The sequence below is a fragment of the Solanum verrucosum genome, unplaced genomic scaffold (assembly GCF_900185275.1).
Source record: "Solanum verrucosum unplaced genomic scaffold, falcon-dt-bn FXZP01000183.1, whole genome shotgun sequence".
NCBI lineage: Eukaryota > Viridiplantae > Streptophyta > Magnoliopsida > Solanales > Solanaceae > Solanum > Solanum verrucosum.
Window position 1 is genome coordinate 2,724,338 of NW_026020430.1, and position 14,673 is coordinate 2,739,010.

Consider the following 14,673-nt stretch of genomic DNA (forward strand, 5'->3'; position numbering starts at 1 on the left):
CTCGCGCCGTCGTCGTCGCTCGCTCGGCTCGGCTTCGGCTTCGGCTTCGGATTTGGATTTGGATTTGGATTTGGAAAAATGATTGATCGAGGACAAAGTTTGTTTTAATTATTTTAGTTAATTAATTATTTAATTAAATTAAATGGCCAACGTTTTAATTAGTTAATTAACCGATTCAATTAATTAGTTAATTGACCCGACCCGACTCGGATCCATGCGCGACCCGTTTAATTTAAATTTCCCGCAGTGACTGTTCTGAAAGGTTGCAACTTTCAGAAACAGCCATGACCGTTTGAAAGGTTGCAACTTTCATGAATGGTCGTGTGGATTCTGAAAGGATTGCAACCTTTCGGAACCAGTTCCTCTTGCCTATAAATACATTGATTCTTCAGATTTATTCCTTACGAATTTTTTTGATTTCTTCTTCTTCTTCTGCACAAAATTTCTTCGTGTACTTTACTGCTGTTGAGTGGTTCGCTGACACCAGCGTTTTGGGTATCAATACACTGGTGATTGAGATCATTCTATCCTGGGAGGACATATTCCAAATCAAACCTCGGATACTAGAGGGGAATAATTTCCTTAAGGGGACACTGTGCATTCAGTGGGCTTGATCTTTTTCTGATTCTGTTTTTTCCAGATTGTGGTACGTTTATTACAGATTTTAGTTTTGTCAATTAATTTCTGTTCATCTATTCTTACTGGTTTATTAAACTTTGGTTACTTCGTGTTTCTGCAAAGTTTATTGAAATCAGTAATTCTGATTTTTTATATACACAGATTGATAACATGTATGTGTATAAGTGTATTTATATTTTTGTTTTCAAGCTAATATGGGTATCTATGTATTTGAGCTACAATCTTATATCAGGTTATATCTATGATACAGTCTGCATCTAGCATCTCTCCTTTCTCTTTTCATACTCTTGCTTGCTTTTCTTCTCTTTAAAATCGTTGCTATGCATTGTAATTAAGCAAACTATAACTAATATTCATAATTATGATACAAACCATACTTATGAATAAATATATACAGTTTGTGGGGGGGAAGAAAAGAGAGAGGCAAGCAAGACTGAAAAAGAGAGAAAGAAAGGATGTTTTAAAAAAATGAAATGTAGTTATACTATATAATATACTATAACACATATTTATTATATCATGTAAATTTTCTAAATTAAAACTACACCATTCTATCACAAACTATGTGTGTTAGTTATACTTATATGCAATTCTCTCATAATTTATTAATCCCGTGAACAAAGAAAAATCCGTACCAAATAATGTCTCCTCTATCTAATGTCTAATGATGCCTACCAATCCAAAGAGGCCAAATGATAAGAAATGGATCTTAGGTCCACACTGTAATTAAGATTTTGCCTGATTCGTTCCAGTAACATAATGCAGAGAAATGAACAACCAACCTAATTAAATGACTTGCCCCAACTTACTCTCCTTTTTATCTTAGGCGAAATCAGGGTTTTAATTTTATGAGTTCTAAATTTTTATAACGATGACTTTAACCGATCGACGATAACAACTGGATTCTAAGATTAATATATATATATATAATGAATTTATTAAATACAAATACACTGTTTGAACAAAATCTACTGAATTCAACTAAACCCGCGTACAAGGGGCTAGCTCCGTCCTGTCCTCTATCATTGTATGACACCAGCATGACTACTTATTTCACTCCACTTGACGTCTACCCTTCTTATCTATTTATAGTACTATACTACATACTCTCCCCCAATAAAACTAGACAGAAGTTTACTGCTTTGAATTAAACCCTTAAAAGAGAAACATCAAGAATCTTTTTTGTTAGTCACACACACACACAAAAAAAGAAAAATGGTTAGAGCTAGGTGGAAACCAACTCCACAACAGCTTATGATTTTACAAGATATGTACAAAAAAGGTTTGACAAATCCAAATTCATGTCAAGTACAAATGATTACTTCCCATCTTTCTATGTATGGAAAGATACAGTGGAAGAATGTGTTTTATTGGTTCCAAAACCACAAAGCTAGAGACAGGCAAAAAATGAGAAAACAACAAAAGCAAAACCCTATTCCTCCTCCACCTCCTTCTCCTCCTTCTTCATCTTCTTATGCTTCTGGGCCTGTGAATTGTCAACTTTACCCTAACTCTCCAACTTTATTTCTTCATCAGGTACATTATTAATGTGTCTTTCTAGTCTACTCGAGATCTACCACGTGCATGTATAGTCTCAGTGTTTTGATTGTGATGTCCATGCACGTACATGCAAAATTAAATATACTACTATGAGGATGGCGTATATGTCTCGAGATAGATTTCAAATTTGAAGTTTATGATTTTTTATTTTATTCTATCGTGACCTTAATAGTTTAACTTAGTTCAAACACAAATATTTAATTAGTGATTTTTCTTGAGTTGGGAGTCTATCGGAACAACTAGCCTCTCTACTCCACAAAAGTAGGATAAGATCCGTGTGTGCAGTACTGTGTACACCCATCCGCTCTAGGCCCTTCTTATGAGATTATCGTAGTTATAATATTTAATTAGTGGATGTATTCATATACAAGGTTTGAGCAAGAGTTTCTGAATTCCCGTGAAACAATTAATAAGTAATACTTCCCCGTCCCAATATTTATGTGATTGAGTAAAAAGAAGTAGTGTCACATATAAATTGGGACGAAGTATTATAAATAGATTTGCCTCAGTTTATCTCTTAATCATAGTAAATCCACGCGGTTTGGTATAAATAATAGGTGCAAGTTTCCTCCTCCCTTAAAACTATCGCATCCTAATTCCTAACAATTACTCCCTCCGTATGAATTTATATAGTGATATTAGACTCGACACAAAGCTTAAGAAGGAAAAAAAGATGTACTTTTAATGATTGTGATCTTATGTTTTTTAAATTTTGTGGTCCTTTATGTAGGTTGAAGGAACAAATGCATCACCTCATCAAATGATGAAGTACCTATGGAAGAATGGGATGATGAGAAGCAACGGTATGGATTGGATGTTGATGACAGATCAAGAAGGTTCTTCTAATAATAATATTGTCCATTGCAACAATAACAGACCTCTAAAAACATTACAACTTTTCCCTGTCACAACAACTGGCTTCAAGGATTAGAATTTACTTTATATAATATCACTAATAATTTAGTAGCTAGTACTATATATTATTTGAAGACTCTACTTCAATTTGATTCATGTATTGTACGTGTGACAGCTTTTGTGATGTTATGTGAGTTAGAAACATCTTAATATTTGTACGAGTTCATATATTTATATGTATGCTTGGTTAATTGGTTTGATTTTCTCCTAAAATAAATATAACATTATTGTTTAAGACGATATAAAAAAATTACAACAAATGATCTAGTATTAACACTCCCTTACAGTGTTTTAAAAGGCGGGGACGTGAGACGAGACGTTTTATACAGTACGGGGCAAAGCATAAGCCCAAGACACGAGGCGTAGTAAGTCCCATGGATCTACTGGGCGTAGTCACATGTATATTCAATTTTATAGTTTTATTACAAATAAAATAAGCAAAAGTAAACCTTTCAATGATTTTACAAATAATTTTTATAAATAACCAATAATATATATAAATTATATTATGACTTTTATTTGAGATAACTGATAAGTATTAATAATCAATAATGAAGAAAAAAAAGAGTATTATAATTACTATTTGAGAAATATCATTACACCAATAATAAAAAATATGATTTAAAGCAAAAAAGGTTCAAAAAAATAAATTAAAAACACTCGGGCCTATGTTTTTATGCTCGATGCTTACGCCTCAAATTTTAGAACTTACGCCTTATGGATCTACGTCTTTAATTTATGCCCCGAAGCATTTTTGGTACACCCCACCCCAAAACTCACCCTGAAACTCGCCCCAAAAACGTTTTTGAAAACACTGATCCTCGCATGCTCAAGACTCAACATCTCCTGAAGCATGATTACCGGCTCAACATGACAAAACAACAAAGGGACCGATATTAGTTAATTCTGATATCATGTAAAAATATTATTTGTAGGGCTCACGTTAACTCTAAAAGATACACCCATAAAAGAGAGGATTGTGTGATATCATTTAAAAAAACACCAACTTATTTCATCAACCAATATGTGGTCCTAAGTAACAATTTCTATAAATGAGAGAACACTTGAAATAATTTCTCTGGTACGGTCCATTTCAATTATTGTGCTTATTAAAAATATAATCCAAACGATACAATTTAATTCTTTTTTTTTTATTTGTTTACTATATTAAAAATATATTTTTTATTTTTACTTGTCTATTTTAACATATTAAGAGAAAAACAATTTTTTTCAATTTTACTCTCAACATTAACTACTGATTCTAAATCATTTTTCAAATACATTAATTAATATATGTATTATGACAAAGTATGCACCTCATTTATTTCTTGGTTAGGGGTGTGCAACGTCCATTGTAGACCAGTATAGTTGTCATTTTAGAACCATATAATAAGTGATATTTTGGCTTTTGGTACACCCCTTTAAAACATGTGTAAATAAAAGACTTTAATTAATTGCCCTTCATAGAAAATTGAAGTAATTAAAAGACTTTTTAAGTATACGTAAATAAGGAAGAATTTGGTAAATAAAAGTTAATTCCTCTTTGATTATTTAAATAGATACGTATTTAATTTTGAATCAAAACAAATAAGACCGAAACTAAAGGTTAACTCTATTTATTGTTGACTGGAGGAAGTATTAAGCTAAGATTAAAAATTGTAAGATAAAAATTACTATTTTAATAGTGTTTATTCAGAATATGTGCAAAAAGAATATGATAAGTAAAACGGAAAAGGGTCAAAACTGCCCCCGAACTATATGAAATAGACCATTTATACCCTTCGTTACATTTTGAGATCAAAAATGCCCTTGTTGTTATCCTAAGAGACCACAAATACCCTCAAGAGTTAACACCCCAAATTTTTGTTGACGTGGCAGGCCACGTGGGACTAATCCTTCCACCTAAGCGTTGTCAACTAGGATTCACTACAAAAGAACTAGACCTTTAGCGGCAACAACAGTCACCACAATAGCCCAGAAAATCGTCACTAAAAGTTTTTAACATTAAATTCTAATTTTGTGTTTTTTTCTTCATTGTTTTTAAAAAACCAAATATGATATCGATTAAGTAGGAGTTTGAAGACACTATATGTTTTATTTTTATGTCATATGTAAATGTATAAAATGTACAATGATGCATTATATATATATAGTAGGAGATTTGAATCGAGAAGTAATTTTGATTATTTTTCGTAATAATATTGGATGTTTTTAATATTGATATTGCAAGTTATTTATTTTAGAAAATTAGGTCGCAATCAAAAATTAATTATCATATTTTTTTGTTGAAAAAATAGGTTTTACTAGCGAATGGTTGTTGGAGCCTTAGTCGCCACTAAAAATCACTCATAACCTTTAGTGGCAATATTTTGGGATTTTGTGGCGACTTTGTCGCCACTAAATGTCAAGTTTTTTTGTAGTGAATCTTAGTTGGCAATGCTTAGGTGGAGGCATTAGTCCCATGTGGCTTGCCACATCACTAAAAAATTGGGGTGTTAACTCTTGAGGGTATTTGTGGTTTCCTGGGATAACTGCGGGGTATTTTTGATCCCAAAATGTAATGGAAGGTATAAGTGGTCTATTTCGCATAGTTCAGGGGCAATTTTGACCCTTTTCCGTAAGTAAAATAAATTAAATAGAGTATAAAAGAAAGATTTCATCGACAAGTGAGGTTGTCTAGTAGCAAAGCACCCCAGACTCAACGACAGCCAATTGGTCAATATGTAAAAAGTAAGTATGAAACAATTTAGTTGATATCAACTCATATTCACTATTTTTATTTATGTTTATAAATTAAAGAAATGAATGCACGTGTGTCTTTCATAAAAACTATGATTTAATAATGTTAAGTGATATATATTTTCATTTTAAGTTTTAACTACTACAATTAAATTGTTTGATCTGAATACCGTATGCAAGTAAGTACTTATGCTATGAAAGTAGGGAATTGAAAGTAGGAAAAATCACTCTATTTTTGAATTTATTTAAGATTTTTTTTTCTTTCTTTTTTTTCACGTCTAAAATCACTTATGGTATCAGCAATCATCTCCATCACTCTAGTTTGAATTTCAAATCTTTTCTATTTCTGATTTATCAATTGCAAGTTATTGAAGAGGTAGTTCTTCTTCATTCATTTTTTTCTTTCCACTTCATCAGGTATCAATTTTTTTAAAATTTTGTTTTAGCTTTTTCATCTACAAATTTAGTCGAAGAAGGATGCATCGTCAACTTCAAACTCGCTTGTGGATAAAGCCCAAAAAAAGGGAAAAGGTCGAGTTGTTGGTGGCTCCGGTAAGGGCTTTGGGTCGAGATCCATAGGTGACACCATTGTTGAGAGTAAAAAAAGCTACGAAAGTTGATACAGAGAAAAAGAGAAAGTGTAGAAGGATTTCTTCATCATTTTTTTTTGCTTTCGGCAAATCAAATTGTTGACTTTTTTTTTTCGATTCTTGTTGTTCATCTTTTTCTGAACATATGGGTTCAATTTTTTATGTATCTAGTTGTTTTTGTTTCTTAAACTAATGTATAATGCAGTCGTTTCAACATTATGATACATTAAAATTTTATCAAGAATTGTCGGTGGCTCCAGTAAGGACTTTGGGTCGAGATCCATGGGTGACGTCATTGTTGAAAGTGAAAAAAACTACAAGAGTTGATATAGAGCAAAGGAGAAAGTGTGGAAGGATTTTTCGGAAAAGGGCCTAAAATACCCCCTTAACTATGCGAATTGGTACAAAATTACCCTTCTTCTACCTTTCGAGCCTAAAATACCCTCGACATCAATTTTTTTGGCTCTATTTTGCCCTCAACTTTAACATCCTAAATGATAACCTCAATTAACCAATTCATTAATAACATGTCATTATTCTATTGGTTACCCTAACAATTAATTAAACTAATTAAAAAAATCATATACCCACCCAAAAGCCCCACTCATAAACTTACCCAAATATTCTAACCCAACCTTCATCCCAAACCTTTTAACCTAAAAATCAAGAAGCTCCAAATCCAAATTTCTTTCTCTTCTCTTCTTCCTCTATCAAAGCTCACAAGAACTCAAGTATACTGCAAATTATTAAAACTATAAAAAATTGTCTCGCCATTTGGGCAGTATATTTGCAGGTGGTGGCGCATTTCGGTATTCAAAAAAGGAATAGAAAAAGACACTTCCTCATCAGCTTTAATGTGAGCTTTGATAGAGGAAGAACAGAAAATTTTGGATTGGAGCTAATTGTTTTTTTTTAGGTTAAAAGGTTTGGGGATAAAGGTTGGGTTAGAATATTTGGGTAAGTTTACGGGTGGGGCTTTTGGGTGGGTATATGGTTTTTTTAATTAGATTGTTGGGGTAGCTAATAGAATAGTGACACATCATTAATGAATTTGCTAACTGAAGTTATCATTTACACTCTGTTTGGATCATTATATTGTTATTCATTGTATTGTATTGTATCGTTATTATACCTATAACGTTTGTTTTGATTGTTACTTAAAATGTATTGTATTGTTAAATTTCGTTGTTACGTAACAATGAAAACCCCTATTTTATGGAAAAACCGATTTGGTGTGTTCCCATTGTTACTTAATTTCTTTTTTCAATTATATCTTTACATAATATTTCAAAATACTATTTTATCCTTTACCTTATATTATTTAATTCTAATCAAACCTCCTACCCTAGAATAATTAAGGATATTTTATTAAATTTATAAATTACAATACAGTATAATACAATCAAACCAAACAATTAAAATGTTATCAAACAACAACAAACAATACAGTCTAACCAAACATTGTATCTACCATACAGTACAGTACAATAGAGTACAATACAATACAATACATTATGAAACAATGGGTAATAATGATCCAAACAGATTGTTAGGGTTGTTAAAGTTGAGGGTAAAGTAGAGCCAAAAGGTTGACGGCAAGGGCATTTTAGGCCCGAAAGGTAGAAGAAGGGTAATTTTGTATCAATTCGCATAGTTAAGGGGTATTTTAGGCCCTTTTCCATTTATTTTTTGCTTTTAGCAGATCAAATTGTTGATTTTTTGTTGCTTTCAACAAATCATTTAATGTATCTACTTGATTTTGATTCTTAAATTAATGTAATATTTGTTCGTTTCACCTTTATGATATTACAATTTTATCATGTACAATATATCATTTTCAAATATTAGTTTGGTACATAACCCTAATTTATTGAAACACAAATTAGTATGTATCATGATCATAGTTATGTATTAGATACACAACTATTACAAATTTCGTCATCTTTTACTACTGATACATACACCCAACCTTATTCAACTAGTAGAAGACTATGTATCTGTAGACACTATCAAATATTACTGCTGATACATAAACACTAATATTTTATTACAAAATCTGTTTGTATCATATTAATAGTTACGTATATGACACATAACTTTGTTATGTATAAAACATAGTTATGTATCAGATGCATGTATATGCAACACTATTTTCTAAATAAATCAAATATATCATATTCATAGTTTTTTTATATGATACATAACTATATTAAATTGTCGACATTTTTTTTAATCTATTACGATTTGGATGAGATTTGAGAGAAGAAAATTTGAAATTTGAATTGTTTGGAGCTGTTATTTGGGAGAGATTGACATCAATTAGATTTGCATGATTTGGAGAACTGACATTTAATTTTATTTTTAATCTCAACAAAGTAGTTGTATAATGTATCAAATGTGATGTATACGGAGGAATGAGATTTATCCGGATGACAACAATTTTAGGGGAGTTTTATAAATTGGATAAAAATAGGGACAGAATGTAATTTGCTCCTTATACTATGGGATTCCTAAAAAAATTACTTGAAAGTATGGCCCAATAATAACTTATCGCATTCAATATTTATTCCAATCCAATAAATACATGAAACATGTCTTTATATATTAGTATACAACATAGTTAATTAATATGCGTTTATCTTAGTTTATAATTTAACATGATAAATTAGTATAATTTAATATAAATATTGAAATACATATAAGAATAAAAAATTTATCTGTCAGGCACTAAATTGATTTATTAATCGCTAAATCAAGTTTAAGCCAATTTTGACTTTTAGGCCGTGTTTAAGTCCAAATTTTACATTTATTTCCCTATATAGTTGTCTTATGGCCCTAGATCCAAAGTGATAGTATCTTTCTAGATTATAGTATCTAAATGTCTTTGATAATATTTTTTCCTTTATAAATCAAACATCATAAAATAATTACTAAAATCACACTCCCTTGGATAGTATTTTACTCCAATGAGCTAGGTACATCTAAATTTTTTTTATTCTAGTCAGTGTATATAATAAGTTAAATCTCGAGAGTGAAATCGATTAATTTATAGATGATCAAGTCATTTTATAATATAATATAATATAGGTCAGCTGTTGTTCAAGGAGAGTAGTTGCAAAACAATCACAACCAAATTTCTATCAACTTCCAAAAATTTCTCTTAGTACATACTCCGTTTATATCAAGCAACAGTAGAATTGCAACAATTTATACAGGAAATTATTAGAATTCACAACTCAGTGAAGCCTCAATAAGTGAAACTTGTATATATGTATATCTAGAAATTTTCTTTGTGGAAATTGAAACGAGTGGATGAATTTAAACTAAATTCTTGACACAGCCTTCTAAGTGGTTTTGTAAGAGTAGGACTTCCGCAGTAAAACACCCCTGCAATTGATATATCATTATATAAAAATATGTGACAATTGAGCGTAACTCAACGTCAAAAATTAGCTAAAATTGGAACATTTGTTTATTATTAAGGGCTTACCAATTCGAGAAGATGGATGGGCTGCTGCCAACCTAGAGAATACCTTTCTCCAATTTGGTCTTGCAAAATGTGTTCTTATCTGTTACATTGTAAGTGTTACAATCAATATACTGACGTAACTGTAAAAGTAATTTGAACCTAATACTTTCAACGCAGAGCATAAATTGAAGTGTAAAAATTCATAAAATTGCAACAAATAGGATATATACCCGACTGTCGGAGACAACATCAACTCCATTTTTAGCATGTTGTAGTGATTGCACCATTGCAATAAGTGCAGATCTAGCATCTCCTTCTTCATAAACACTAGTCAAATAGTTGTGCATTTCCATCATTTCCTGTATAATACAAGTAATATATCACTTCCAATTATATACTATGTATTTAAGTTAATGTTATTGAAAATAAATCAACTCACATTATGGTCATATTCAGCAATATCATCCATAACACCCTTGAACCAATCAAATGATCCTTGTTCTCTTGTCACCCAATAGAAATATGCTCTGTGAGGACCTCTCTTATTACTTGATGATTCACCAATTTGCTGATTCTGCAGTAATTAGATTTCGTTATGTTCTTAATTAGAAAAAGAGTTTAACTTCTGTACACGGATAATATAGAAGAATTTTTATATTAGGTTAAAGTATACTATCAGTGTATATAATTTAAATCGTTAGCAAAATTATGGTTTTGAGATTAGGTACTTACAGATTGAGATTCATTGTTAAGAAGGTCCTTTAAAATGCTAATAAATGGTGTTGCTCCTATTCCCAAGCCAATTAGTAGAAGGATATCATATTTCTTGTAGTTTTGAGCTGGTGCACCATAAGGTCCTTTGATCATGATCTTCGGAAATCTGCATCGAAAAGATAAGAGTAAATATAATAAGTTCTATCATGGTTCATGAACATGAAAATCAGTAGACATAGAACAACATGGAAACGTACTCGGATTGAGCCTGTTCAACATCTGTATATGCTTTAGTTTCCATTCTAACAAGACTTCCCTTCCTTGATTGTGCTACTTGATCAGGCTCACAGGCCTGCTAAAGGAGAGCTTATTAAGATCAGAAAAAGCTAAAAATAAGTAGAAGAAAGAAGGGGAGTCTTAGTATTGGCTACTTGAGTTTCAAAAGATTAGTGATATGAATGGATCACCAATTTGTCGAATTTTTGTTAGTATTAGCTCATTAGACTTGTAGAACTCATAGAATAGAAAATGCGAATTTAACAAATTTATCACCTTCTCAAATCTGGTTTTTAGCTCTGTAGTCCAGTCTCCCAATGTACGTATATGAACACTTAGATAGTTGTCGTCTGGTGCTGAAGTGATTGAGAATGGATGCCTGTAAAAATTGATAAAGTTCCTTAGACGTCCAGATCTGTAAATGATCATTGCATAGTTTGAGCTTTCTTCATTTACCATTCGAAGGTTGATATATCAGGACATTTAACAAAAAGGTACATTCCACTCTTATACTTGAATCCTGGAGGTTTACTCATGTATAATGCTAGTACATTCCCTGTATATGTGACAGCCTGCAAAATTTTTTTTGCATCAAATCAAAGCTAAATTCAGAAAGTTCTTATGAATTTGACATAAAGCTTGTTCGAAGCTAAAACCTTTATAATATTGACATTGTAGCTGTGCTCGTAGACGATGAGAATTCTTTCCGTAGCATATGCAAGTACCGGAACTGCAAGGTACATCCATGTCTGCATAACAAAGATATTTCTGATTTCTCAATCATCATCACTAGTTTGATTAAATTGATCTTAAATGTCAACAAACTAAACGCCCTTAATCATATCGAAACAACATGATTGATATATATATGTGCATTTTTCAAGTTATGCAGTAGTTGGATTTCTTCTCTCAACTGCAAAGTTAGGAAATGTCAAAATCCAAATGAACATACATACATACCGTCTTTTTGTACCATTCTTTTGTAAGGTATATGAAGTAGCCATGGAGGACCAAGAGGATGTAGACGAGGACCAGAAGATGATGTGCATACCAAAACGCATTAAATCCTGCTAAATGATGGAACGGCCATGGCAATTTGATGACGTTCCTTCTGAACGAATGTGTAGCCAATGTGAAGGTGAAAAGCATGAAAAGTGTCATCAGAATGCCTGTTACACCTGGAATAGACGCCACCAGGTCCAAGTAACTCGGTTGGTGGTAGTCGAAGTTGCTTCCAAGAAATGTCATAAATTTACTCTGTGGACATGTTGTTAGTTTCACAAAATTGCAGCTGGTATGGAAAAGTGCGTGAATAAACGTTGCGACAGCAATTCCCAATGCAATTATCTTATGGAAATTGATATTTTCATCAAAGGGAAATATTGAACCAAGGAAAGTTTCTCTGAGCTTAGTAAGAGTTCTTCTGCATACAGGAAAAAGAACCAGAGCCATGTTGAACTTAAGAGTCTCTCCTGCACCTTTAGCGATGCAAACGCAATAACCCATGATCTGAAATGCTGATTTTCTTTTAAATTGTTGGAACTTCCAAGTGAAAAGTACCATGTTGATGCACAACCACAATGTTAGGACCCATATTCTTTTCCAGTTTTCTTGTACTTTTTCTGATGTTTTGTAAAAGAATTTGCTGACTGGAGTCCTGTATTCTTTCGGGATCATGGTTTTCGCTAGTGTTTGTGATCTCTTCAGGGTTTTTTCCCCTTCTTCTGAACCCACCATCCCTCTTAGAAGAGCTTCAAGTTGCCACATCTGTTAAAGTAGAAAATGAGAAATTATACAAGGAAACTATCATCACGCATTGACGCTCTTTCTCTAAAAGAATTTTCATAAATTCATTTCTAATAAGTTCATATGGCAAAGCACGAGGAGATTCATCCATTAATATGATGATTGCAATGGAAACTAGAAGCATGACCATTTCGGGGATCAAGACATTCAAACCATCAATAACAGTAAAACGACAACAACTTTTTAGTCCCATCCTTACCTCAATATATCCCAAATGATCAGGGTCGAGCTCTTCCATGATTAAAGCTGCGTATGTCGGTGCATGTTGCTTGAATTTTGACAATTTGTTTGCCGAGGCACTCATCACTAGAACCTTTTTCAGAAAAAAAACATATTAAGTAGATAGATACGCGAAAATTGAAGGAAGAAAGTTTTCCAAGGGAAGTTTTCTCACCTCCTTTACCTCTTCCTCTGATAGTTTCCCATCACCATTCTTGTCACACCTGTGAAAATTCACCACCATTAGTCACCCGGAAAGACGGATTTTAGTTTTCATCTTCCATTGATTTAATCTCTTACATGTCAAAGAAAATATGAAGCCTTGCATCAAGAGATTGAGTTGATATGTCTTCCCAAAATCCTCTCACTTCATCTATTGTTATACCATTTTCTGTGTTGATCTTCCTACGCCTAGCCAACGTATCGAATAACTCTCCAGCAAATTCCTTGCTTTCTCCCATTCCTATTATGCAAAACATAGAAATGTTATCCTACTTTCTTCTCTAACTGAAACCAAAGTTTATATGAAATGCCTGTTTCTATACAAGTTTGACAAAAATACCAATACAAGTCCCAAATTTCTCTCTGAAGATCCTCCCATTAACTGCATTTTGATTGAATCGTTTCTCCACACTTCGCCAGGCATCTCCCTCCTTCCCTGTTATTGAAGATATAAGTAAATAAAAGTTAAAAACTTTTAGAAGAGCCATTACATTATCCAATATGGTATCAAAGATTCTAAGTGGACATGTTACGTAAATAAAAATGCTTACTCTCGAACATTTTATCTTTTTAGATGAGATGGTCACACAATTCAGTACCTGTAGTTGATCTGTCAAGAAACCGCAAGCTCTTGAGCCCTCTAGTAGCTCCTGATTCCATCCTCGCCATTCTTGGTACAACGCCATTTCTTCGTCTTGAAATGCTGAAATTTCTCTTGAAAGATTTTTGATTTGCAAGCTCTTGTAAACCATTTGCACCATTTCTATTCTCATGGACATCGCTCGTACTATCTTTTTCAGCATTTTCAAGAATCCATTTCACTGAATTGTCTCTAGATAAATCCCCATCGTCAATGGGCACCATACTATGTGATTCTCTTACTTCTTCTCTGTTTTTCACAAAAAATTTATGAAAAATAAAGAAGAGTTCGTTAAATCAGTTGTTTGAAAAATACAATGTTTTAAAAAACCATAGTGTCCCCCACTAAAACAGCATGCCAAAATGAAATTTTTTATTTATTAGACAAAGTCTTATTTGTGTTTATTTTCTTTTAATTGAATCTTTTTTTAAAACAGCCAAGGAGTAGTTGGATTATAGTTTAGTCACTGAAAGACTGGATTTTTATAATAAGATACTGCAATTTGTTCATTATTCATTAATGTGAATACAATATTTTAATTGTAGGCACATTCCTAGCAAGCTAGAAACAGATCATATGATTATCAATGTTCCAATTTTTACTTAGAACAGAAATTCTAGGGAATCTTTTAGACGTGGTTCGAATTCTTTTATTAATTGAAACGAGTAGTCATTAGGGATCCTTACTTGTAAGCACGTCGTCCTCCACCTTGTTATTTTTTTGTTGTTTTTGGTAATCTTTTTCTCTTTTATGCTTTTGGGTTTTGGAATTTTCCTTAATAAAAAATAATCTCAACTTCAAACGTGGTATTGACAATTCTATAGAAGAAAGAAAAAAAAATTGTTTTGACAACTCTATAGAGTACAGGCAAATACTCCTTACTA

At 32.1% G+C, this 14,673-nt stretch overlaps 2 protein-coding genes across 2 annotated transcripts; one reads left to right on the forward strand and one right to left on the reverse strand.

The window, feature by feature from the left end:
- Positions 1 to 1,835: 1,835 nt before the first annotated feature.
- LOC125807349 (WUSCHEL-related homeobox 3-like) lies at positions 1,836 to 3,130 on the forward strand. The gene is made up of 2 exons (XM_049487046.1): positions 1,836 to 2,175; positions 2,930 to 3,130. The coding sequence occupies exons 1-2, from the start codon at positions 1,855 to 1,857 to the stop codon at positions 3,128 to 3,130; spliced, it is 522 nt and encodes a 173-aa protein (XP_049343003.1). The 5' UTR covers positions 1,836 to 1,854.
- Positions 3,131 to 9,709: 6,579 nt separating this feature from the next.
- Positions 9,710 to 14,107, reverse strand: LOC125807319 (putative respiratory burst oxidase homolog protein H). The gene is made up of 15 exons (XM_049487016.1): positions 13,749 to 14,107; positions 13,490 to 13,585; positions 13,228 to 13,390; positions 13,103 to 13,151; positions 12,908 to 13,021; positions 11,863 to 12,669; positions 11,559 to 11,651; positions 11,359 to 11,474; positions 11,179 to 11,281; positions 10,884 to 10,978; positions 10,645 to 10,792; positions 10,352 to 10,486; positions 10,143 to 10,271; positions 9,934 to 10,012; positions 9,710 to 9,830 (listed from the first exon to the last, which is right to left on the reverse strand). Exons 1-15 carry the CDS (start codon positions 14,011 to 14,013, stop codon positions 9,721 to 9,723), a joined length of 2,502 nt encoding a protein of 833 aa, XP_049342973.1. The 5' UTR covers positions 14,014 to 14,107; the 3' UTR covers positions 9,710 to 9,720.
- Between the last annotated feature and the right edge of the window lie 566 nt (positions 14,108 to 14,673).

What these genes read in the sequence shown, in the direction of transcription:
- LOC125807319 (XM_049487016.1), bottom strand. Translation starts at nt 14,013, where the DNA reads ATGGTGCCCATTGACGATGGGGATTTATCTAGAGACAATTCAGTGAAA. An exon ending in ATCATTTGGGATATATTGAG is followed by an intron (nt 12,670 to 12,907) that starts GTAAGGATGGGA and finishes CTACTTTAACAG; the next exon opens with ATGTGGCAACTTGAAGCTCT. An exon ending in ACAATGTCAATATTATAAAG is followed by an intron (nt 11,475 to 11,558) that starts GTTTTAGCTTCG and finishes AAAATTTTGCAG; the next exon opens with GCTGTCACATATACAGGGAA.
- LOC125807349 (XM_049487046.1), top strand. Translation starts at nt 1,855, where the DNA reads ATGGTTAGAGCTAGGTGGAAACCAACTCCACAACAGCTTATGATTTTA. An exon ending in CAACTTTATTTCTTCATCAG is followed by an intron (nt 2,176 to 2,929) that starts GTACATTATTAA and finishes TCCTTTATGTAG; the next exon opens with GTTGAAGGAACAAATGCATC.